We start from the raw sequence: 25,107 nt of genomic DNA, 5'->3' as shown, positions 1-25,107 counted from the left end.
TTATATGTTTTTATTCATTTAAAATAGGCACTATAGGCCTTCTTCTTTTTGTAGTGTGTCACAATTGGAAAGTTTGACACCATACAGACTTTTCTTTTGACTTGTCAAACAGAGGTGTAACTAAAAACATCTCTAATTGCTGTGTTGTAATAGTTTGTGTTGTTAGTTTCATCTGTGCTTTTCCTGCTGTGACTGTTAAAACTATTAAGTGTGAAAGATAAACAAAAGTCTACTGGGATGCTCTGACTTGAAATCTTTTTAATCATTCACCTTTTGTTTCAAACAGCAAATGCAAGGTTTAATTTGAAACGAGCACAGTTCACAAGTCATTAATCAGGTAGGTTTTTTTTTTTAAGAAAGGAGAGGATGTATTGAGTGAAATCGTTTGTTTCTGGCTTTTATACACATCAAACGAGGTAGACATTGAGGACTATTTTCTCACTTATTGGGTGTCTTCAGGCTTAATCCGTGTTGAATGAACATAAGAAGCAGCTCTGGCTGTAGTTTCTGTCCGTGTCCATGTCCTTGGCCGGTGCAGCCTGTAGGGGGCAGTGTCCGGGTGTCAACAGGCTCCCAGCCGCTGTGGTTCATCTGAAAACACGGCTCCCCGTCACCTGTTCTCTGTAATCACACAGGTTTCATAGTTATGTCGTCAATACTGATGTACTTGTTTATTTGCTGTGCTATTACCACTAGTAAATAAAAGTCGTGTTTTGCGTTTTAAATGTGTCTATTAGAGGGAGAGCTGCTAACTCCATGCCGCTGCTCCAGTCCGGGGTTTGAAGGCTGCTCGACGCGCTCCAACTGTCGCCGTGTGTTGCTCCGGGAGCAGAGGCGGGTAAAATGTAAACACTGCTCCGTCCTGATGGAGACCTTTGTATGCTGGCTGTCTGGACTCTGTTATGTGGCAACGTTTTACAGCTGACCTGCTTCTATTTTGTGTTGTTCTGTTACGTTTTTAATCATTTTTTTTTTTACCACACCAGTTTGGTATTAGATGCTAACGGGCTAACTACGTTTTAGCTATCTGGGTTAGCTAGCTAGTGCTAGTGCTAACCAACGTTAGCAAAACAAGATAACAAGCTAACATTTCCATGTTAGTCAGCTTTTAAACTATCTCACGTTACTTTTACGGTATCCCGATGCAACTTGATGGAGGACTACGACACGTTTGTGCAACATCGTCTCTCCCAGCTGAGGAAAAGTGAGGAGGAGGAACACAACAAAGCATCAACTGCATCCTCTCTTATCTGCTTCTATGGACGACCGATACTTCCTCCCCTGGTATGAACTCGACTTCAGTCCCATTAAAATTATAACTAACAACTCGAGGTTTATTGTCAGCTAACAAGACGCAGGCGAAGTAAACCTCTGTTGAAAGCTGTTGCCATTTGCTGATTTGTGTAGTGTCACGTTGGTTGTCTTTCTGTAGCAGCGATGAAATCCTTTAGATAATAGATGATAGGTGTTACTGCTCACTGTCACCTGTAAACATACTGCCATGTAAAAAGTCACCTGGGAATGTAGGAATCTGTGATGTGCATTTTTAAAAACATATTTAATATTTTATAAATCTAACTGTTCTATTCGTGAAAATAAAATGTACAACAAAATATTTGCTTATGGTAGTGAAGTTTAGTTGCACCCCTCATTTGAACCATTCACGAAATCCCATTTCTGCTTTCCGATGACAACAGCTCTCTGGAGAGCAGAGAGAGGAGATGCAGCACCACAGAGATGCAGCGCAGAAAGCTGCTGGCCATAGGAGGTTGAAAGATGATCCTCGAATGGCCTATGTGCAAACTATGCTCCATAGTGTTCAGGTAATTTAAGTCCTAATTTTTCAGCGTTCGTCTTGGCAAGTCTAGCATGTATTTGTGCTTGTGTTGCTGCCTTGCATGAGAACAATTTTGACATTGTTTACTGTTTTCTCATAAATTGCAGCTAAGAAAGACGCCAACACTGGAGGAGTTGCTTCAAGAGACAAAGATTAACACAGAATCTTTATCCACCCATAACACCTGTGATAGAGCAGAGTCACAGATTAATTATTTTGTTGGAACAATGAATAGTGCATCGCTCTCACCGCCATCTGTAAGGAATCAAAAGGACGGCGTTCCTCTTCCTCCGATGACGTCAACAACATATAGTGCCTTTTTCACTTGTAATGTGACACCTCAGCAAAGTTATCATAAAGGATGCCTTATTGACCAACGTGACAGCCAACAGGGCCCAGAACCAAGTTTACTTATTGGTGCAAGCCACCAGTCAGTTTCCTCAGGTTACATAACCCATGAGAATGTCGAAAACACCATCAGTGTCTCTGGAAGGTTGGAATTAGGGAGTGGGAGCCATGCCTTTGGGTCCTCAGAGGGAGTTTATAATATGGGAGCTTTTTTCCTTCACAACACCTCAAACACAGTCTCTAAGATGCCGGATATTATTAACTACCCTCCCATAGATGGAGAGGAATTAGAAAGGAGTGGACAGGAGTCATCCTTTTCTAATAACTTCATATGCACAAAAGACATTTGTTGCACATTTCAGGAGAATTCTGTCACATGTGACCATGTACCAGAGGAGCAGTCTGAAAAATATCATCTGGATGTGGCAGAGGGGGACGAAAACCCTCCCTTTTCCACAATAGTTGACCTTGATAAAGAGCACAGTTTTGATAGAGTTGGGGTCCCAGAGGTCTCTGAAAACAGCCCAGAGATATCACAGACCGTAAGCACTCATCATTGTCCAAAAACAGCTCTGCATATTCAGCCTGATCCCAAAGAAACAGAACCAACAGATGAAACAGAGCCATCTGAGGAGCCTTATCGTCTGAGCCTACAGGCCTTGCTGAAGAAATCTCAGGAGTATCGGCGGCGCCAGCGGATGCTTAGGAACCAAGCCAAAAACACTAAAATCCAGGAGAGGTCCCAAGAACAGCCAAGAGCAAGGGCAGAGGAGCAGAGCCTCTCTGATAAAGAGAATGACGAGTTCCCATACAAGGGAACTGTGACTGCAGGGGGGAAGAGGACTAAAGATGGGAGAGGCTTTTTTATCCCAACAATGGAAATGTCAAAGGCAAAGAAATCCTGGGAAAATGAGAGGATGATGGAGAGTGAGTTTGTTGGAAAAAACAAAAATATTAATTCTGAAAGCAGAAATTCACCGGGAGATGGGAAATTGAAGGAAATGCATAGTGTGGAGGAAGATGCAGTCTACAAAAATAATAAGCTGAACAGTTCTCAAGAGGTCATATCCGAGCCTAAAGAAATTGGTGCCCTCCTCCAACAACAGCCCATGTCGACAGACACCTCTCAGGTTCAACAAGCTTTTTACTTGACCACCTGTCCCACAGCTTTATACAAAGGAGTAGGGAAGTATCACACTATCCCAGTTCCGAACCTCTGTAAGAGCCCTGTTCACTGCAAAAGCAGAGGCAGCAGCAAAGATGGAAAAGCTTCAGATGGGACAAAGGATGTTGCGGGTAATACAAATTTGAATGAAGATCACAAGACTAATATAGAAAGTATCCTGGAACATCCAAACATTGACACAGCACTTGCTTCCCCTGTCAGTGTTGTGGTTGAGCATGATGTACCAGTGGGGACGGATTTAGCCAGGAGCTCACAGCACATAGATCAGCTTGAGTCTGGTCTGTCCAGTCTGAAGGTACTGATCTCAGATCTAGAGTCCACTGTGAAGGAAAACTTGGAGAATCGCGGTCAAACTGAGAGCAACACACAGAGTGAGTGTAGTTTTAAAGCTATTAAGCACTCTGAGAAAATTGAGAGTGATCTACATTTGCAGCTAGGTGATGACTGTTTTGACAACAAGCTGGGGGATGTTGATAAAGTAGAGTACAGAGAGTGGCCATGCAGGCAATCATTCGACAATAGCCATAACATGCATGAAGACACAAGATCTGAACCTAGGTTTAGTGACACAGATGATGTTCTATTAGCCCAGGGAAAGGGAACTGAAAGAGTTAACATAAGTGAACTGGGAGTAGTAAAACCCATAACTGCAGAGAGAAGAAAGGAAAAGGGGACTGGAAAAGAAGGACTAACCAAGACTTCTAACTGTAGAAAGCAGCAGACGTCTGCTAAATGTTTTCTCTCCATGGCACAGCGGATGCGCATTCCCGATATTTTCCGAAATGTTCCACCTGAATCTACAGTTCCAAGTAATGTCTCAGTGCTTTCAGACACCAGTAACCATCCAGTGGACAGGAGGAACGAGACAGTTGGTAAAGGTCACGACTCTACCCACTCACCATCTCTTAACCAGTCGTATGATGTGGACACACCCTCCGACCTATGGCTCATCGATGAGTCAGGGTCCGACTTAGGTTCAAAAGTTCGTCCTACTCAGGAGAAGCACCTGACCCCAGAGAGTGGAGGTGAAGGTCAGGGTGGTGTGTCCAAGGTCAAACGGAGGCTGCTTATGTACGGGACAGAGGAGGCACAGGATAGAAGTCCAGATATCAGAGCAGGAGCTGGTTCAGTGGTCAGACCCAACTCCAGCACTCCCAGAGGTAAGACCCAGACAGGGACATCTTGTCACCAGTTTATCTGCACATTTCACCATATGTTGTTGTGTTTACTGACTTTTAGCTGCAGTCATCGTGAACGGAGGCAATGGCAGTCAAAAGGACGTGCAAGAGCAACTAAAACAGGTCCACGCTGCTCAAATCAGAGCCCTACAAGATGAACACCGGAGACAACAGGAAGAACTACTACAGGTGAGACAGTGGGGACAGAGTATTAGTAATATGTGGTAAATAATCAGATGTTGTTAAGATAACAAAGATGATAACAAACAAAAATTTAAATAAATGATATGGATAAATGAAGTTCAGAAATACATGACAGCAGTATATTGCTTTATCTGATAACACAAATAATACAGTTACACACAAGTTCATTCAGTAGGTTGCAATATTGTATTAAAAAGGTTGTGAGCTTGCAGACAATCTCTTTTCTTTCCCTTTCCCTGCTTTTGTGTTTGTTTTTTTGTCCTGCACCTGTACCTGTCGTAAGTGTAATGTGCAGCTCATCACATTCACAGTCTGACATAATTGTGAGAATCTTGTCAGTACACAAATTAGTTTGGGACTGACTGCTACAGACAAGAAAGAGAATCTGGCAGTTTGTTTTGGGGTTATGGTCTTGACCTGCAAATGGCAAGTTTATTGTTGTTTTGCTGTGAGTTCAAAACAATATAGGATAATATATAGGAAATAAAAGAAGGTCTGAAATTACATGTGTCTGAGACACCAAAACTACCAGACCTTCATAACTCTAAATATGGTTCAGACACAGTTAATGATACATTCCCCATCCCATTGGTCCGCTTCTTGCATTAGATTGCATCACTTATTGCTGTACAGAACTAGCACTACGTAATTCCTGTGCAGCTACCACAATTCTCTCTACCAAGGTTTTTACTCCACCCAAAGTCACCTATGAGAAATTAAGAATTTATGTCTAGTCCAGTGTTTCCATCTTTTCAAATGGAACATGTTGTGAGTCGTTCTGACCAATTCACTAAGCTGTGATTTAACTTTGACCCTAAATGATCTTGAACTAAGAAAATAAACCTTTGAACAGCTCTGGCACTGTGCCACATGTGACCACATACACACACATTATTACACGTTATCACCTTACCTGTTAGAAATGCTTGAAACCTGGGTTGTGGGCATACTACAAACATCTGTTCATTACAAGAGACCTTTAGACTCTCCTCGGTTAAAAAAACCTAAAACAAAAACAGGAATTCTGTCATAAATGTTTATTATATGCCTGTTATATTATTAGAGGCGAGCTGGCATGGTCACCCGTTTTTGTGTGAGTGCACAAGCAAGACTTCAAGGAGTCTTGGTGTTCTCTGGCAACCAGCTCTTCTTTCTCCAGTGTGTGTTTGTTCTTGGACAGTGTCCTTGCCCTGCTAATCACAGTCTCTGTTTAATTTATGTATCCTTAACAACAATATAATTAACATAAGCTGTTTAATAAAAAGACTTCTTTTTGTCTCCCCTCTGTCCTTCCATCATTTGTGATGTGAAGAGAGAGCGAGCTGGCTAGACTCTCTGGTAGAGGGAGGAGGGGCTGGGGGAATTGACACAGAAAGGGAAAGGAAAATTTGTTTAATTCATGAGCATCTGTGGTTAAGTGCCAGATCGTCCTGCCGAGTGCCACCACTAATGGTCCCCCCCTCCCATCCCTCCCCTCTCTTTGCTTTGTCTCATACCTTGTCCAATGCCATTTTTACTCTCTGGCTTTATTAATTTTCTCCATCGTTCCTGTCTCATCATCCCCACTGTCCCTCTCCTCCGCTGCTCCCTCTCTCAATTCATCCCTCTTGCCTGTGTGCCCCATGTCTCCCCTTCTGTCGCTTTCTCTCAACCCTCAATTAATTTCTTCCTCCTGCCTCATTTGCTGTCCCTTCCAATTCAATATTTTACACCCTTGTCTGCTCCCCAATGCATGCATGTGTGCCTGCACATATACATGCACCTTCTCCTCTTGTTCCTATCCTCCACCCATATGTCTGTCTCTCTCTCTCTCAGGCATTAGCAGTGCGTTACCGTCTCCTCCAGAGCGTGTCCTTCCCCTGCTCCACATCGGCCTCACGTCTAGGGGACACGTTGACCTTTTCTACCCTTTCGCAGGTATTACCATCATATTTGTTCGCTAATGTCAGTGATGCGAAAAGCTTGTCCTGCTTTTATTTTTATTCATCACTGACACACTCAGGTGAAACCTGCTCCCCCCTTGATGTCTTGTTCCTCATTAGTAACCCCTATCATCCGTTCTCTAATACCAGCAGCTCGTCCTTATTTCAACTACATTAACTACATATCGCTTTAAAGCAACAGCTTTAGAATCAACAGCTTTAGAATCTACAAGTGAGTGACAGAATATCAGCTGTTTATTATTCTTTTTATTATTCTCTGTTATAATGATGAGCTGTGAGTCCACTTGCATTGATGCACTAAACAGATGCCAACCAGAAGACCTTGACTGCTTGTGTGGGAAATTAATTGGTTGTCATTGGTGGAATTAGCATTCTCCTCTGTTATCCCCTCTGGTCCCCATCACTCTTTCTCTCATCTTCCTCCTCTTCCTCAGCCCTCCAGTCCCCCCTCAGAATGCTACCGCCCCCTGCTGTCAGCAGCTGTGAAGGGTTTTCTGACTCGCAGGCTGCTGAGGACCCAGAGAGTGGTGCAGCTGGTGCGCACCATCAGGGTGAGTGGAGACAGTAGTGCCACATTATAGGTGTCATAAAATGAATAAATGCTGTTTATATGCAGATTACAGCTCAGTTTGTGTGTGTGTTTTCGAACATCTAGGACACACAGCAGCTCCTGCAGGCCTTCCAGACGCAGAGCCCAACTAGCAAACAGGACCTCTTATTGCAGGAGAGAGTCGCTCTCCAGGTACTAGGACGAAAGTGCTGTAAACATCTGTTAACCTCTCTCCTGTTCACTCTACACTGTCGAATGAGCCATTATTCCCTCTATTAGCAGTTGCCACAACACTGTGATTCAATTCATTTAAGCCATCATCTGCTCTGTAATTGTTTGCCCCTCCAGCTGCGTGCCGCACGTTATGAGGTTTATGACATATTCTTCAGCCTGTCAGCCAGAGAGAGGATGCAGCTGATCAGCTGGGACAGAGAGCTGGCTAGAGAGAGAGAGCTCAGGCGACAGGTAACCTTTTCAGAAGCTCTGGTAAAGCTGAAACAATCATACACATGGTGCAGTCCCTCTAAATAGGTGAAACAGTTATACATAATTACAATAAAAAGAAAAAGGTTAGTTTAGTAGGATGTGACTGTGAGCGAAACTAAACACTACACAGTATGATCAGAATTCAAACATAATCCAGTTCAAATCTTTCCAATTCCCAATACAAATAAGTTTTTCAACAAAGTTTCACACAGCTGCACAATGCAGCACTTTTTACATGACCTACATTGTAATAGTTGTATTATAATATAATTGGGAAGTAACGCAAAGACAATCTATTCTGTAGATTCATGTCCTTTGTGTGTGTGTATCTGTGTTGTTTAGAGTGGACAAGCAGGCCAGCCCAGAGGAAAGAGTTCTCTGTCCACTGCAACGCAAAAATCTCTGGAAAGAAAGAGAGGAATGCTGTGAGTTTTCAATGGACCAGGTCTCTGTTGCTTTAGGGGTATTCATATTGTTAGTGTGTGTGTGTGTGTGTGTGTGTGTGTGTGTGTGTGTGTGTGTGTGTGTGTGTGTGTGTGTGTGTGTGTGTGTGTGTGTGTGTGTGTGAACATTCATAAAGGCATGTAGGCATTTAAAAGATCAACATTTTAGCTTTCATTTCCAGGTTTTTACATTTGGATTTGATACACAACTTAGAAGATAGCACCTTGTGTTTGAACCGACCCATTTTTCATGTGAGCAAGTATTGGAACAGATAGACTTAAAATAGATTAAAGTCAATGAGACTTATTATTTAGGTGCTTATACCTAACTTAGGAGATAGCACCTTTTACAGTTAAAACACCTAACTATACATTTTCAGAAGTGCTAATTAACACCTAACTGTTTTATTAATTCAAAATCTTGCACCATAGGCTAATTTTTTTTGTTGGCAGTACCTTTGTCAGTGGCTAACACCAGTCTTCTCCTCTCTCCAGTATCCAGAAAAAGGCAGTAGAAAGGCACCGGGGAGTTGTAACGAGGACCGGACACAAGACTGGATTCTCTGCCGAGCAGCCACTGGAAACCAAACGAGGACAGTTCAGAGCAAATCCTCAGAGGGTCCCCAAAAGCACTTACTCCTCTAGACCCCGATGACACTTTCTTAATTGGCCCCAGTGTGGAATCGTAATAAGGCCTCTAGCGATTACATGAATATTGTATAACTAATCACTTGAGAGTTTCCAAATCCAAATTTGACACCAAGTGATGCCTGTTGCTGACTTATATATTATTATATTTTATATTTCAGTGCTCAGCGGGATTTTACACTCAACCAGACTGTATAATACAATAGTGACTACAGTTCCAATGTAGTGTAAGACTACTGACACTGAGTGGATGTTCAGAAGTGGGGATAAAACATCATTACAGCTGCTCTGTCTGCAACAGAATTTCTATTTCAATTCTTCACCAACTTTAGTTGTGAATGTTTTAGCGGGACAAATGTTGAGTTCGCAAAAATATACAGTTTAGCTGCAAATTTAAAGCTGTACACCACACCTGAAGGAAAACTATTAATATTAACAATGGCTCCACTCCTTGTGCATATTTTAATAACCCAGTGTTTTGCAATATGGCTGACAGGAAAACTCTTGTGAGATGATTGGCTTAGGAAAGCAGCAAAAATATATTTCTTCAACAGAAGTCTATAGTGTTTTGTTATACATTAAAATCTGTATTTTTCTTAGGAATTTCTGCATCAGGCCTCTTAAAACTACCTGTAGTTATCCTGCTATACTGTGTCAAAGCTTTAAAACGTATTTATCCAGTTTAGTTTTTGGTGTATCAGTGTTTTTCCATGTGTTCAATGTTAAATCTCTGCTTTGTACCATGGACTTCAACACTGAAGTTCTCAGTTCCTTGCTGTTACGTGCCTGGTTCGGTGCCACCACAAACAACAATCTCCACATGTATTAGCACATATTTAACCAGTTTAGTATGATATTTATAGTATTTTGTGCCCACACACGATAGTGTTTTACTCCCAGGTGTTGCCTTAAATAGTTGTCCTAGAGTATTGGGATTACGGCCAAAACCCTTTTTTTATTCTTAGTCATACTGGAGCTGTCTTGTTTGTTATTTATTTGTGGTTGACAATAAATGTTTCCTAACACTTGAATGTTGGGGTGAAGTTTGTGGGAAGCTGACACCTTATTAAAAGCAGCCTCCGGGCAGCAGGTGGCGCTGCTCTGGGTTCCCCCTTGTGTTTGTACGGAGCACATCCGGTCCGGCAGTCGCTGCTCCCTCAGCCTGTGAGCTTTGTTTTGAATAGAAAGCTACTGCTCAGCTGGTTTGAACCAGGATGGCAGAGGAGCCAGGTGTCGGTATTCCTTCACGGGCCGAGAGAAAAGCCTCAGAAAAGGCCAAAATACTGCAGCGGGAAAGCGAGAGGAACATCTTCAAGCTGGTAGGATGAGAAAACAGCGCATTTAGGGCTGCTACTGCCAAGCTAGCCGGCTAAAATAGCTGTGAATTACTGGCTATGTGGTGTTTTTAGCTGGGGCTTTTATTCTTGTGGTGATTGTAGGTTGGACGGGTCCTGAAGAAACCAGAGGACGAGCGGACAGAGGAAGAGGCCGCTATATTGCTGCTGCACAGAGACACTGTGGACGAGCACTGCAAGAGACAAGTCCGCAGAAATGTGCTGAAGAGGAAGCAGGAGGAGGTGAGACTGTCGGGCCCAGTGTGGTTTCAGCCTCTGAGCTAAGTGGCTGTGTTTATCTCAGGTCTGTTTCAGCTTGTATGACAAGAGGCACTTTATTTCAGTATATCCTCCATAGCTAGTGCATTACAATAACGAAAACATCTCAATATATTTATGTTATATTTTAATATACACTTTTCTGGTCTGAGGCTTATTGCAGTTTGAGGTCTTGTGTCAGTAGCCTGACCTCTACTTTGTGCAATCCTATGTTGGCTAGATAAAGAAAAAACACAGTAAAAAAAAAAAGACAGATGCACTGGTCTGGGGTTTAAACTAATGACCTGCTGTTACTTTCAGCATGTTTTTGTGAAGTACTGGTATGTGATTTTTTTCCTTTGCAACCTGCAGGTGTTTGATGATGCTGATGAGTTGAAAAATAAAGTCAGGCAGCTGGCTGTGGCAGTCAAACAAGCAAATCACTTGGTGGTTTACACTGGAGCTGGGATCAGCACGGTACGATAAGTACTGCATCTTCAGTTTTCTACTTCTACTGAAACACTCACACTACGACACTTTGTGTCGTACACTTGCTGTCAATCCACAATAGGCTATAAATATAGACCCAATGTCATTCATCTATTTTACATATCTTACATATTCTGTACATATATTGAGTTTTCTGTATGGCTGTTATTGTGTATTTATGTTGGATCTTTCCTGGTTGTGGTTCCCTTTCTTTCTGTCTGTGTTGAGAACAACTGTAATAAGGCAAAACTATTTCCCCCCCGGGATTAATAAAGTTTTTTGAATCTTGAATCTACTGATGCTGTCTCGTCTTTCAGGCAGCTTCTATCCCGGACTACAGAGGTCCTAATGGAGTGTGGACCCAGCTGCAGAAGGGACGGACAGTCAGGTGAGATATGTAGGTATTAGAGTTACATAAAATTAGCTGCATAATCATTCTAAAGTGAATTAACCCCTTGTGTCTTCTTCTTTCTTTGTTTATTTTTCTTTACAAAACAGTTCATCTGACCTGAGTAAAGCCAAGCCGACCCTCACACACATGTGCATCAGGATGCTTCATAAGCAAAACATGGTATACACGAACTAGACTGATGATGTACACTGGGATGTTTCTGTTGGGATTTACACTGATATTTACTATATATATACAATGTGTGTGTTTCTCTATAGGTGAAGCATGTTGTCTCTCAAAACTGTGATGGACTTCACCTACGTAGTGGTCTACCAAGAAATGCCCTGTCTGAGCTCCATGGAAACATGTTTATTGAGGTGAAATGCATTTATTTGCATCCACACAGCAACAGTTTTTACAGATCTGTTTCTGTGATTGACTGTATTAATATTGGCTATATGTGCCCTCATGCATTTCTTAACTCTTTTTCTCTGTGGGTGCACCATCTGTTTGATAACTTAAAGCTTAACATACTGGGTTTGCATTCATGTTCCAGGTGTGTACCTTCTGTTCTCCCGTCAAGGAGTATGTGCGACTATTTGATGTAACAGAGCGGACAACACTGCACCGCCACGGAACAGGCCGGAGGTGCGACCACTGTGGCAGCGAACTCAGGGACACCATAGTACACTTTGGAGAACGTGGCACTCTGGAGCAACCTCTGAACTGGAAGGGAGCTGCAGAAGCCGCCAAGATGGCAGATGTTATCCTCTGCTTAGGCTCCAGTCTGAAGGTAGGTTTGCTAACAGAGCTGACCCATACTTATGATTAGAAGCTATAAACCGTAGCCCAGTGAACAGATTAGTTGATTGTATTTAGAGTTACTATGTACCGAGTCTTGTATCATTAAGGGTAATACCAATATATAAACACAGTTATTTTCATCTAGAAGGACATTTTATACAACATTTGAAGTTTATGCCTTAGTTTTCTTGAAGTACTTTCAGTCTTGCGTGCGTTGTATTTCACTCTTGTAGGTGCTCAAGAAATATGCCTGTCTGTGGTGCATGAACAGACCGGTAGGCAAAAGACCCAAACTCTACATTGTCAACCTACAGGTAGGTACAGGTAGTTTCAACATTTGAGATGAAAAACAAATGGTGGAAAAAAGCCAATGTAGTTGGCCTGCAGTATGGCAGCGGATAAAATGGTTGTGCTTATTTTTGTTTAGTGGACACCAAAAGATGATCTGGCTGTTCTAAAAATTCACGGCAAGTGTGATGATGTTATGAGTCTCCTCATGAAGGAACTGAATTTTCAGATTCCTGTCTATGACAGGTAAGCACTGTATGGAATAATTATACCCAGTATGCAAGTCTCTCATTGTATTAGTAAAACGTCCTCATAATTTGTTTAATAAAGGATTCACACACTAATATCAAAATAGTTCTTGTTGTTTTGTCAAATTATACTTTTGACATTTTGGAATATTTTCTTTCCTTGTTTCTCATTAGGATGGAGGACCCAATCTATAGTCTAGCCACACCTCTGCGTCCAGAAGAGGTCAACAGTCATACCCGTGAGGTTATAGCTCCCCCTGATGGGCGACTGGACTGCTCAATCAACCCTGGAGGACAAGCAGAAGAAGCTCCGGCTGTGGAGGGTGGATGGTTTGGACGAGGCTATAGCAAAGGAAGGAAGAAAAAGAAAAAAACTGCATAATCAAGAGAACTCATCAAACTGCGTACCTTGCGGTAAAATGGGTTTCATCTAACAGTGGCCAATCCCAATGAGGGATTCAAATTTCTGTCCCACAATGAGGACAAGTTGGACTTCAATCTTTAGGATGCTGTCTTTGCTGTTAAGTATTGTGGCTTCATTGACACAGACATGCCTAAAGAGGTTGGCACCCTTCCACTTTAAAAGAAAAAAATGCAGTTTTTTCCTGTGTCTCATTCTAAAACTGATGTATGGTGACACTACATTCCTTGATCTTGGAGGTCAACCAATTTTTCTTGGCTTCAATTTGGGCTCAAATTTCCCCTGGCTAACGTCTTCATGAAATTTGCAACTGCGGTCTGGAAATATGTACATTAAAAATACTGTGGCTTGAAATATTGTTACAATTTACAATACAATTAATTTTAAGGGCTGTGAGGGCTTTTGTTTAAGCCATTTAAGAAGATATTTGTGCAAGAAGCAGGAATGCAGCTCTTTTCTTTGTTTTATTCTATGAAAGTGAAATTCATGCAGGTATGCATGACAAAAACGTTATTTCGACAATGGAGCGTTGTTTCAGAAAGGTGTAGGGGAACCAACACTTTTTAGTTATGTCTGTATGATTTAGTCACATGGGCGTGTGTATTAGAAAGACTGGGTATTTGCCATTTGAAAGTGGCACTTGAAGTTATTTTGTACAACATACAGTTTTGGGCATCAATGAGATTTGAAAGTGGTTTTGTTGTGCTACTGTTTTCCTCATGCTATTAACTTTAAGGCAGCTAAGCTAGCTGTGTTTGCTGGAACTAGCCCAGTATGGCCAGCATAGTCAGCAACAAAGTTCGATCAACAAAACCACAGAATTGCTATTTACAGAGAAATGTTTATTTTTAGTGTCTCACACTTGCACCCTATAAGCTTGGAAAGTAGTGGGAAAAGGTTTTCTCATTGAGACAAGTTTTAGGTGCCAAATCAGATTATTTGTTGTAATTGGTGCAGTGGTGTGAGATACTGTATATGATGGTGAGATGTGTTATTTTTCAGAACTGATTTGGTGTTTATAATCTAGTACAACAGCAGCAGCAGCAGCAACTTGAAGTCCAGTTACTGGATTCTGCGTTGTCACAGCTTTTAGTAAAGAGAATTAAAACTATTCATGGGGTCAAATAAAATAAAATGCGTTGATTAGAGAAAATTATATTTTTATTAAGTCTTTTTATAGACTTGGAAATATGCCTTTTTTAAATTGAAATTGATTTTTCTTACTTGTATTGAGTTTTAGTTTAAATATATTTTGGTTTATTTTTAATGGTTTTGTTACCTGAGTCCATCTTTGCTCTGCTGTTACCCATCCTCAGGTTTGCAGGTCATGTAGTACATCTGCTACTGTACCTGGGTTTACTGTACCTTGTTTACATTTTCATCTCACTTTTTTTTTCCAGTTGTTAGTTTGTGTTGTGTTAACTATTTACCTTTGTAATAGGACACAACCAAATAGTTGTCTTTGTTTATTTGTCTCAGGAATCTCCTGTAGTATTACCAGTCACTCACTGCACTGTACTGTGTGTGACGTTGTGACGGAGCAGACTAGCCTTCATAAGCTAGTGCTGAGCATTCCTTAAACTCAAACCAGTGCTAAAACTGGATGTGAAGGGTCATTAGTTCTTTGTGTCTTGCCAAAAAAAGTTGTATATATCAGACAATAAATAATTACTTATTTTAAGTTGTTGTTTCATGTGGATTTCTGTTATCTAGCTATTCCATTAACAAGCGTGTGTATTTTGTTTCCTCTTTAGTTAATTTACAAGTTACAAGATCAAAGGTCTAGATTTTATTTTGAGTGTTGCCTTTGCATTTGGAACCTGTTGTTGTTAAATGTCATAAAGTCCAAAGAACGATCACTGCCATTGAGCAAGACATCAGTAGGTTGAAAAGCCAAAACCTATCAAAGTTTATGTGGCCAAAACAACTAGTTGATATATCCTTAAAAAGAGAGTTCAGGAACATTAAAAGGCTGGAAGAAGTTAAAAACAAATTGGATTGATGACAGAATAATTCTCTCTTTACCACAGTTCTCAAGGTGAACAACACCGGTAGACGGGTATCAGTGTCAATGTCAACAATCAACAAAAGACTCCAGTGGAGTAAATAGAGAGGGTAAATTTCGGGGAGAAAGGGAAAAAGAAAAACACCAGACTAGAGTTTGTCAAAAACAAACAAACAAAAAAAAAAACATCTCTGTAAAAAGTCTGTAGACTTTAGGAACAACACTAAGAGGTTTCTGTCTAAATTCTTGGAATATGTTACTGCAACCCAGCTCAAAGCCCAGCTAACATCCAACAACCTTTTTGAACAATTTCAACCTGGCTTCTGAACTCTTCCCAGCACTGAAACTGTTCTCATCAAAGTCACGAATGACCTCTTCTCATCTGACTCTGGTTACTTCAACATTCTCATTATCCTTGACCTCAGTGCGACATATGACACTCTATCACACATGAGTCACTCTATTCTCTTCTGTCCAGTCTGCAATCAGCGCTCAGTAACTGAATATGGTGGACTATACTCTCTCCTGACTCCTGCAATCTTTATAGACATTTCATGGATTACAGGAAAAAAATAATAATTAAAAATAAAGCTCTGGAATAAAAAGTAGATGAATATTAAAAAAAAAATCCACAAAACAAAAATATGTATACAGAAGAGTGACCTGTCTTTATCATTCACTTATCAGTTATTATTGGATTATTAGGATTACAATAAACTATTTTATACACTGTTGGATAGTAAATCTACAATAATGCTATCAGTCATGTTGGTCTACAGATGACTGAACAATGTCAAATACCTGTGATGGGCTGAACAGCACAATTCAGCTTTGTTAAAGACACAGCTATTTGGATTCTTTGCTTGTCTTGTACCTCTCTTGTAGGTCACTTTGGATAAAAGTTGCCAAATGACTAAATTTAAATGATCTTTTCGCCAAATTACATGAAACAAAACAGATTGTCAGTGGACCTATGTAGTAAAGTGTGCTCGAGTGCATGGCTCAAGTCTCCAAACTGTTTATATTGCATGGTTTATCTTTAATTATTGCTACTAATAAAACAGTCCCACATTTCCAGATGGACCACACAGTACAAGTAAAAACTACTATAACCTCATGGGCTGCAGTGCCACTACTTCCTCCTCCTCCTCCATCCGTTTGTTTATAGGTCGAATCTGATCACATGACTCGGGTAGTTACGCAATCAGCACGTCAGCGTCAGACGATTCGTTCGATGTGACGTCGTCGTGGAGGCGTTGGCCCGTTCGGTGTCTGTTCCAGAAAGCCTGGGCCGGAGGAGCCGGTCTGTGTAGTGACCTCCGAGAAAACGGATTGGACCGAGTTAAACGTTTGGAAACTCACGCTACCTCTCATTTATAGATACACGACTACAGCACTGTTTGTCTGACCGTGTCGAAATGATCAAAAACGGCCACCACGCCACCGAGCGGGACGAAGCCGGCTGCAGTGAACCGGTCCACAGCCCGGAGAAAAGGAAGCGCGTTGTCCGGCTGTGGTGTGACGGCTGGTGAGTGTCTGTGCCCGGCACTGACTTTCTGCTAGTTTATTAAACTCTAACACGTGTTGTTGCCCTGTACTGGATCACAAGAGACAGATCATACATGCGAGAGACTACTGGTGTTAGCATGCGAATGCTAGCTAGGTGCTTAACCTATTAGCGGTCAATAACATAGCAACAGGGGTTTAACTACTTTATCTCTAACATTACAGTGACATGTGGTAGAGTCAAGTGATTGAGAGACAGTTTGTCTCGAAATATCCACACTTTAGTTACCCTTTCATTCAAAAATGTTGTAGTTTACGCTAGTAGTCCTATTCATAAAAGTGAATTTGTAAATACAGTGTTCCCCAGGTCTTATTAACATTACTATATATTTAACTTAACTTATAATCACCACTTCCTCAAACAAAGTGTGCAGTGTCCTTTTACTTTACGGTTTTTATGGCGCACTGACATTGGATAGATTTGTGTGACAAGATCCTCTCTGTCAAAATTTCACAGTCCTGCTGAGTTTATGAATCATATTTTTACTACAAGTTACTCTGTGTGTGACCACATGAAACTATAACCAAAGAGAAAAGGAACTATGGTTATTTGAAGGATAGGAAGGACCTCAAGACTAAAAACTGTCAAGTGTTGCACATACAGATGTTAGAGATGCTAGAAATGCAAATGTCTGCAGCTGGTCCTCAGCTAATGTCAGGATGCTTTTCTTGTAAAAATTGTTGTGAAATCTAAACCACGTCGGCTGTGTGTAGCGTTAAGCTATTAAGTCATACCTCATCTGAATCACTGTGAATAAATAATTGAGTCTGCCCACCTTATCTTGTGTAAACCCTTGTCACTGATGGTTAGACCGATGTTGTTTACTTTAAAATAATCTGCAAAAGTCTTGAGAGGACAAGTATGTGCTCCGTCACATTAATACCTGGTATGTGGTTGTAACACTCAGGGCCAACAAATGAGTTACAGAGGTTGTTTGCTTTTTGTTTTGTTTTTTTTTGAGCTGTTGTGGCACACAGTACTATGAGGAAAAGGCCGTGATAATCACATGATATTAGCTACAGCCCAAGAGACAACTGACTGCTTATATATAGTGCGTCAATTATTTACTAGACTCATCCACAAGGAACTGACCGAGGTGGTAATGGCTAGTTTGACATGGCCCATCTCATGTGGTGGTTATAAATAACTAGCATAGTGAACATCTTGTTCAGTGTGATGCAAAACCTGCATGTTGTGGTGGGCAGAGGTTCCCTCCCATTTTTGCTAGTGGAAGATCAGTACAGTAAAATAATCATGGACCAAATCCTTATTTGCATGTACACAGTCACTTTCAAGAGGATTTATTTACAGCTGATGTAATGTCATTTTAGAGGACAGGACGCTCTGCCTACACGAGATACAAAGGCGCTGTGTGATCTTTTGGAAACAGATAAGATAAATTGAACTGTAAATAAAATAATTATGGATCAACTGAGAAACTGAGCATAAAAAGGATCAGTGTCAAGTTGTTAGTCAAACCATCTTCAGTCATGTTGTTTATTTCTAATCTCTGAATTAAGAAACTAACATAAAAGTGCAATATGAACCCACATTTGCTAATAAATGATTTACAACAGCTGCAATGTGCTGAACAAAAGCACATTTTTTAATCGACTTGAACAAACTTGCCTGGGGATTGAATAATATCACAGTACTAGGACGCAGATATAAATGAGTATTAGTAGCACTTGCATCATCTTTTTTTTTTTGTTGTGGTTATTATCATGTAAGAGTTTTAAAACGTAGCATAACAGTGAAAACATACACAGTCAATTCTTATCAAACCAAATCAACACAAAACATTAGATGTGGAAGTTACTGACTGGGGGAAAGCAAATAAACATTAGCACACTGCACACATAGTATCTGTGACCATCACCTTTCTCCCAGTAACCTTTATCATTTTTACTCACCATGTTAAGCGGTCTATCAGTCTGTGTTTGGGGATATAGCCCATGGTGCTCTGCTCTGCAAGGTTTTAATAAAAGACAAAAGAAGTAAAGATCATGTTAAACAATGAAACAGTCAAAGCTATTCTGCAAACATAGATGTTTGAAGCCTTGAAGGCTTCAGTTGGACAAAAACACATTCCTTATAGCTATGCACTCACTGGCCACTTTTCAATACAGCAGCTGTACAATCAATTCTACTTTACAAGTGGAAACTATGAGAGAGGTGATAATTCTACTAGATGTTTATTATTGAAATCGTAGTGGGTGGTGGAGTCGTACTGGAGTGTTTGATATAAAGAGGTGGTGTTTATGTTTTGGTGTTTTGGCCCCTCATTTACATAAATGAGTAGTTTTACTCTCTGTGGCCTATGTACTGTTTTGTCTGTTTTTCATGCTTAGGATGTCTCTTTGTCTGTCTCCATAGTTATGACATGGTACACTATGGTCACTCCAACCAGCTACGGCAAGCCAAAGGCATGGGAGATTACCTAATAGCTGGAGTGCATACAGATGGTAACACTGCTGCACACACTCTGATATATTTGTGAAACCTTTTTATAAATCAATTGCTTGAATACTGTGTTCTGGTGAACTAGTATAATACCTAGTAATAATAAGTAATTCATTCCTCAACTACCTCTCAAAGAGGAGATTTCCAAGCACAAGGGTCCTCCAGTCTTCACTCAGGAAGAACGCTACAAGATGGTACGGGCAATCAAGTGGGTGGATGAGATAGTAGAGGGAGCACCTTACGTCACCACCCTGGAGACTCTGGACAAGTACAACTGTGACTTTTGTGTGCATGGAGGTAAGTCAGTTAAATTCTGCTCTTTGAATCCTGTCTCATGTCTTGAAACACCAAGTTCATTCATCGTCACTGATTCCTTCTTAGTGATGGAAAAATTCTGTTTATATTTACCAGATGACATCACACTGACAGTAGATGGTAAGGACACATATGAAGAGGTTAAGCGTGCAGGACGTTACCGGGAATGTAAACGCACACAGGGTGTCTCCACCACTGACCTGGTTGGTCGTATGCTTCTCATGACCAAATCTCACCACAGCAACATGGTGAGTTAAGCATTTCTGTGTTAGTGTATGGACAGTTCTTTTGATGTTGATCTAATTTGTTTCACTGTAATAATTTCTGCAGGATAACCCAGATTACCAGCAGCACACAGACAACTTTGGGAAGGTACATATCATAACTTAGTATGTTGTTAAAATCTCATAATGTATGGCTGGTTGGAAAGTACCTGTGTGATTTTAATACTGTGTATTCTGTTATATTCAAGGGTCCTAAAGGCCACAGTCCATGGACAGGAGTGTCTCAGTTCCTCCAGACATCCCAAAAGATCATCCAGTTCGCCTCAGGAAAGGAACCACAACCTGGAGACACCATCATCTATGTTGCTGGAGCATTTGACCTCTTCCGTATCCTTGCTGTGTAGTGATAACCAGAATTATGTTCTAAGTTGCAGGAAGTAACATCTCTGCTGTGTATGTTGTAGTTTTTTCCTTGACAACAAATCCAGACATTGGCCATGTTGACTTTTTAGAGATGGTCTATAAGCAGGCAGAGAAGCCCTATGTCATTGTAGGTCTGCACTTTGACCAGGTACTGCTACTCACATACATATCTCAGCAACAACATTTACACAGATGGGCGAGGAATTCACCCATCTCAAATGTGTCAGTGTTTTTTTTAAGAGAACCACATGTAAGTTATCTGGAAAGTGAGTAATGGCAACTGGACTTACTTCCTGTTTACCAGACTGATAAAGATTCTCGGATGAGTAGTGAAATGTTGCGACTCAACAAGAAGGAAGTCCAGTTGCAAATTTCCACGTCACTTCACCTAAAAGACAAAGAATATTCACCGATATTTGGAAGTTAAGGCAACAGCCTGTTAACTGTTAGCAGCTTTGGTGTTATAGAAATGTATTCACGTAATACTTTTGAACTTGCTGTTTTCATGTGAAAGTTTGTTGGCCACGAATCGAATGCAAAATGGCAAATGAAGGCAAAAATGCAAATATAGTCACTGAACTCTTCACTCTGTTCAGGAAGTGAATCGATACAAGGGAAAGAACTATCCAATCATGAACATCCATGAGAGAACACTGAGCGTCTTGGCCTGTCGAGTGAGTTTACACACCCACACTCACACTGGCTGAAAAATGTTTAGCACAGTGGGATGCATTTCTGCTCCACACACAGCGCTGCAGCATGAACTTGGCTCTGTGTGCTTCATTCCTGCTGGTCCACTATCAGTCTAGAACAAAGAGTCTCTGTGCCCCATCTGCACTGTGTGTGTGTGTTTGTGTTCAAGTTAAACTTACATATGAGATTGTTGCACAAACCAAACACATTATATAATATAATATAATCCTAAAAGTGCTGAATTTCTGTGCTCTGTCATCAGTTTCACTTGCTTGATGATGAGGTAAATAATTTGACACAGTTTAAGCAGTAAAGAAACTTTGAGCTGTCCTGTATTTAAAATATGCTCTTTAGTTGAACTTTGACATTTGTGCATGACTGCACTGATGCACTGTGCTGGCAGGAGAAGGTTAATCAATAGAAAAGCTAATTTTATGATCCTGTCTTTTCTCTCACTACTGTCCTGTCTCAGTATGTGTCTGAGGTTGTGATTGGTGCACCTTATGCAGTGGGCAAAGACCTGTTGGATCATTTTAAGGTGAGTTACCTTTGTTTGGTTTCAGTTCAGTATTTTATTCATTTTGACCTTTATCTGACTGTGATTGTTGGAGGTTAAGTAACTAACGTACAAAACTAAATATATTATAGCTTAAATGACCGAATTTGTGTAAAATCCACTTTCAGATTACTGGAATCTTTTTGACAATGTACTCCAGACCATTAGATGATGTTTAAATTATCTGTGTGCACTGGCACCCCCTTGTGGAGAAATGTGTCAGATAGACCTGATCAACCTGAACATATCAGGAATTATTAAGCCAGTTCATAGCATTTTAGCTCAACCTAGTGTCACACATCTTTTCTTCAAATATTATGAACCTTAGTTTAAAAACTAAGGTTCATAATATTTGTATTTGTACATGTACAATAACCCATACACTGTCACTACCTTTTATTGTTTTTTAATAATATGCAAGTACAAACAAAATATAATTAAGTTAATGATTGAGGTTTATATGCAAAGTACTAAAGGTGTGCTAGTAGAGTATTCCTCATAGAGAAGCACTGTTACTTCACAGTGAACACTTTATGTATACATACAGACACCTACGTACGGGAAGAATGCAGTTTACATTTCTTCATAGTTGTTGATGGTTAGTTTAACGAGTGGTGCTTGTGTAACTGTGCAGGTGGACCTAGTCTGTCATGGCAAGACTGAGGTGTTTCCAGACAAGGATGGCTCAGATCCCTATGCTGTGAGTACATGGTCTTCTCAAGTGCAACAACAAAACAACTGTGATATACTGTATCTGTTATATAGGTTTATGTTTGAGATGATTTCTAATTTATAAGTGGCTTATTTTTATTTTTTGACTGATTCCTGTATCTCTACAGTTTGACTTTGCTCTTTGTGATACCCAAAGCATGTGTGTGTGTATGTGTTCTGAACCTAGGAGCCTAAGAAGAGGGGGGTATTTAAGACCATTGACAGTGGGAACAATCTCACCACTGATGATATTGTCCAGAGGATCATTGAAAACAGGTCAGGGATTCCTCATAATTTAACTTACACTTCCTTCTCATCTTATCTTATTTCTTATCCACTCCCCTCCAAAAGCATTGGAAAAGTCGGACCAGCTCCTTTACCTTTGCTGTAGACTGAAAACATTTGGGTTTGACAGCAAATACCTACAATACTTTTGAAGAGGAGTGGACATCATTTTGACTCTAAACTATTTTTTGCATCTTTTGTTTTATCTTTTTTTTCTGCTGTCTAGGCTGCAATTCGAAGCCAGGAACCAGAAAAAAGAAGCTAAGGAGATTGCAGTGATGGAGGCAATGAAGAAGAGAGAGCAGCAGGAGCAGCAGATTGAAGCTGCAGCAGCTCAGACTGCTCACTAGTGACACCTCAGATCTAGGCCTAACTGGTTTTGCGTCTCATTTACTCCTTCTACACTCAGCTGTAAGACAGCGGACACCGCTTTCTCTCAGCTTCTGTGTGTATGGACGACTCCATATACATCCTATTACACCATTCGTCCTCCACATTGTTTTTATCTTCTGTCATGCATCGTTTGTGTCTATGAATTTACACACTACACGTCTCTGTAGCTGTTGAAATAGTGTGTTAGGTTTGTAATTATTGATAACTTATTGACAGAATATTAACAGCATTGTCAGTTATGTTATTTTTAAACCAAATTAGTTTTTAAAGAATTACTTAAGTGTCATCAGTAAAGTTCAACAATGTCTAATTGTAATACACTTGCTCTACAAAATGTAGACTTATTTTAATTTCAATGTTTTTATTAATCTTGAAAACAGGATTTCTACAAATGAATTAATGAATTAATTTTTAGAAATCCCATTAATCTATAAAGTAGTTTTCTAATTTGAACTGTGGATAACTGTGTAACCACCTGAATTTGCACCAAGTGTGTGTGTGTGTGTGTGTGAGTGTTTGTGGGTAAGAGAGCGTGAGCTGAATGACGTTTTGCGCTGTAAATGAGAGTAGTGCCTCATTTTTAAAGCTATAACTAATGTTAGGGCTGTATCAGGACGTTTAAATTACTGCAGTGTCTCTTCAGCTGTCAGTAAGGTTGTTGATTATTTCACTCAGTTCAAAACGTGTTTTACAAAACTAGAATGTGCTCTTCTCTGTTTTTTTTTTTCACGACAATCCAGCAACTTAAAGATCTGGGACCCAATATCACTGTCAAACTGTTGAGGCTTACTGTCTGTTGCTTTTCCTGTTAATTCATCTTATATAGATGGAAATTGGAAAAGTCTGTGCTTTTAAATATGTGGGGGAGGGGGGGGATGTTGGCAGCCGGGGAGAAGAAAGTTTAAATATGAGATGGTGAGAAATGTCACCTTTCGAACACCATGTTGCAATCTGTGAATGTCCCTTTTATTAAATAAATGCGTAACATGGCAAAGTGTCATCTGATGACTGTTTTACAGCAGCAGAGAAATGTGTGCAGCCGACGGATCTTTGTTTGATCAGCACATTGTCGCGGTTCATTGAGTCCGTGAAATGAGGCCACAGCCGCTCAGAAACTGCTTAATCCGACTGCTCCTGTCCCTTTTCATGCTGCTCCCAGATTTGAACAAACACGGCAAACTGTCACCTCATTACGGACACAAAGAACCTTTAATCCACCAACCCGAGTCCCCCGGAGGAGCATCTGTAGGAAGAATCCAGCCTCTTATCCGACTGCTCTTCACGTGATGTACACATACTGACACATCATGACACATTTGCTCTGAGCAGTTTTTTTTTTTTTTTTTCAGATATTTTGAGGCTGAAATAGTGAACATAAACATTTTTACATTTTATATTTTACACAGTGGCTCCTTGAGAGCCCAGAGAAGATTGAATTAGTTTTTCTCTTGACCAACAGCTGCAGGTTTGGACTTTCAGGTATCACAGTAAAGATGACATTTGATAATTTTGGTTTGAATTATCTTAGTCCAGCAGTTCCCTAAACTGGAGTGAACAGAGAATGAAATGATGAAATAGTATACTGTGACCTGTCCAGACCTCTGAATCTTCAAATTAATAAAAAAGATCATCAAACACTAACACGAGCACCAAATCTTTTGTCACAATAATAATCATCACCTCTATCAGCAGCGGTGAAAGGAACATTAACTAAGATTAAATACATATGCAGTAATGTGAAGGACTCTTCTACAAGATAAGGTTCTTTGTTTTAAATCCTACTTAATTAAAGTAAAAAATATTATGAGATAAATATATTCAAGTGTCAAAGTAAAAGCCTTCATTTCATTGTAAAACGTTCCCTGTGGTTGATGCAGTAAATCACTACATAACCTAATAATCTAATAATCCTAAAAAACTGTTAATGCTGATGTGTTGGTGTGTTGGCAGACGTTTACTGTTGTCACAGATTATTATAGTGTGTGTGTGTGTGTGTGTGTGTGTGTGTGTGTGTGTGTGTGTGGAGAGAGTAAAAAGTACATTTACCGTAGAATAAGTTATTGTGTTTTAACTAGTGGATCTGACTGTAAACAGAAGGAGAGGAAGTCATTACCTCTCATGAAATGCAGTAAAGTACAAGTTAAAGTTTGTTAACTGGGCAGGTTTGTGGGCTTTGCTGACGTCATAGAGGTCCCACAGGGACCTTTCTTACCCAATATAATGCATCGTTTCATATCGTGTGTAACTTCACAGTAATCGGTAACTACAGCTGTACTATCTGAATGAATGTACTCAGTTACTTTCCACCACGGGACTAAATCCTTCATAGAACATTTTCTTACCAGGTGAACTCCTGGATTTGCGCAGTCAGCGCTTTTGTCCCACGTCGCGTCACTTCCCAGGGAAGTCCAGAAGA

The 25,107-nt window shown here is 40.4% G+C and overlaps 3 protein-coding genes across 4 annotated transcripts; all 3 read left to right on the top strand.

The window, feature by feature from the left end:
* The first annotated feature begins 580 nt into the window (after positions 1-580).
* Positions 581-9,848, top strand: si:ch73-100l22.3. Of its 2 annotated transcripts, XM_026358994.1 has the most exons (10): positions 584-1,284; positions 1,698-1,823; positions 1,945-4,531; positions 4,611-4,738; positions 6,569-6,670; positions 7,131-7,247; positions 7,352-7,438; positions 7,595-7,711; positions 8,075-8,157; positions 8,671-9,848. In XM_026358994.1, the coding sequence occupies exons 1-10, from the start codon at positions 1,153-1,155 to the stop codon at positions 8,828-8,830; spliced, it is 3,639 nt and encodes a 1,212-aa protein (XP_026214779.1). In that variant the 5' UTR covers positions 584-1,152; the 3' UTR covers positions 8,831-9,848. The 2 variants fall into 2 exon arrangements, with proteins under 2 accessions (XP_026214780.1, XP_026214779.1); XM_026358995.1 differs by lacking the exons at positions 6,569-6,670; positions 7,131-7,247; positions 7,352-7,438; ... (1 more) ...; positions 8,075-8,157; positions 8,671-9,848 and adding an exon at positions 6,066-6,440 and having other exon boundaries at positions 581-1,284.
* Positions 9,849-9,956: 108 nt separating this feature from the next.
* On the top strand, positions 9,957-14,737 carry sirt7 (sirtuin 7). Its single transcript, XM_026358997.1, has 10 exons — positions 9,957-10,142; positions 10,263-10,400; positions 10,788-10,892; positions 11,222-11,292; positions 11,403-11,475; positions 11,574-11,672; positions 11,852-12,088; positions 12,333-12,413; positions 12,527-12,633; positions 12,810-14,737. Exons 1-10 carry the CDS (start codon positions 10,038-10,040, stop codon positions 13,015-13,017), a joined length of 1,224 nt encoding a protein of 407 aa, XP_026214782.1. The 5' UTR covers positions 9,957-10,037; the 3' UTR covers positions 13,018-14,737.
* Positions 14,738-16,303: 1,566 nt separating this feature from the next.
* Positions 16,304-23,681, top strand: pcyt2 (phosphate cytidylyltransferase 2, ethanolamine). The gene is made up of 12 exons (XM_026358998.1): positions 16,304-16,589; positions 19,005-19,093; positions 19,227-19,388; positions 19,503-19,654; positions 19,737-19,778; positions 19,879-20,017; positions 20,119-20,201; positions 20,650-20,727; positions 21,219-21,284; positions 21,937-22,002; positions 22,201-22,289; positions 22,525-23,681. Exons 1-12 carry the CDS (start codon positions 16,480-16,482, stop codon positions 22,646-22,648), a joined length of 1,200 nt encoding a protein of 399 aa, XP_026214783.1. The 5' UTR covers positions 16,304-16,479; the 3' UTR covers positions 22,649-23,681.
* Positions 23,682-25,107: the final 1,426 nt, after the last annotated feature.

Source organism: Anabas testudineus, chromosome 1 (genome assembly GCF_900324465.2).
Source record: "Anabas testudineus chromosome 1, fAnaTes1.2, whole genome shotgun sequence".
Taxonomy (NCBI): Eukaryota; Metazoa; Chordata; class Actinopteri; order Anabantiformes; family Anabantidae; genus Anabas; species Anabas testudineus.
The sequence above is the reverse complement of the archived record's forward strand: the minus strand, read 5'-3'. Positions and strand labels throughout refer to the sequence as shown.

Excerpts from the sequence above, each read along its gene's own strand:
- sirt7 (XM_026358997.1), top strand. The coding sequence starts at position 10,038 with ATGGCAGAGGAGCCAGGTGTCGGTATTCCTTCACGGGCCGAGAGAAAA. Across the intron at positions 12,414-12,526 it reads TCTACATTGTCAACCTACAG|TGGACACCAAAAGATGATCT; the intron begins GTAGGTACAGGT and ends ATTTTTGTTTAG. Across the intron at positions 12,634-12,809 it reads CAGATTCCTGTCTATGACAG|GATGGAGGACCCAATCTATA; the intron begins GTAAGCACTGTA and ends GTTTCTCATTAG.
- pcyt2 (XM_026358998.1), top strand. The coding sequence starts at position 16,480 with ATGATCAAAAACGGCCACCACGCCACCGAGCGGGACGAAGCCGGCTGC. Across the intron at positions 19,779-19,878 it reads ACACAGACAACTTTGGGAAG|GGTCCTAAAGGCCACAGTCC; the intron begins GTACATATCATA and ends GTTATATTCAAG. Across the intron at positions 20,018-20,118 it reads TGGAGCATTTGACCTCTTCC|ACATTGGCCATGTTGACTTT; the intron begins GTATCCTTGCTG and ends CAACAAATCCAG.
- si:ch73-100l22.3 (XM_026358994.1), top strand. The coding sequence starts at position 1,153 with ATGGAGGACTACGACACGTTTGTGCAACATCGTCTCTCCCAGCTGAGG. Across the intron at positions 1,285-1,697 it reads GACCGATACTTCCTCCCCTG|CTCTCTGGAGAGCAGAGAGA; the intron begins GTATGAACTCGA and ends CGATGACAACAG. Across the intron at positions 6,671-7,130 it reads CCTTTTCTACCCTTTCGCAG|CCCTCCAGTCCCCCCTCAGA; the intron begins GTATTACCATCA and ends CCTCTTCCTCAG.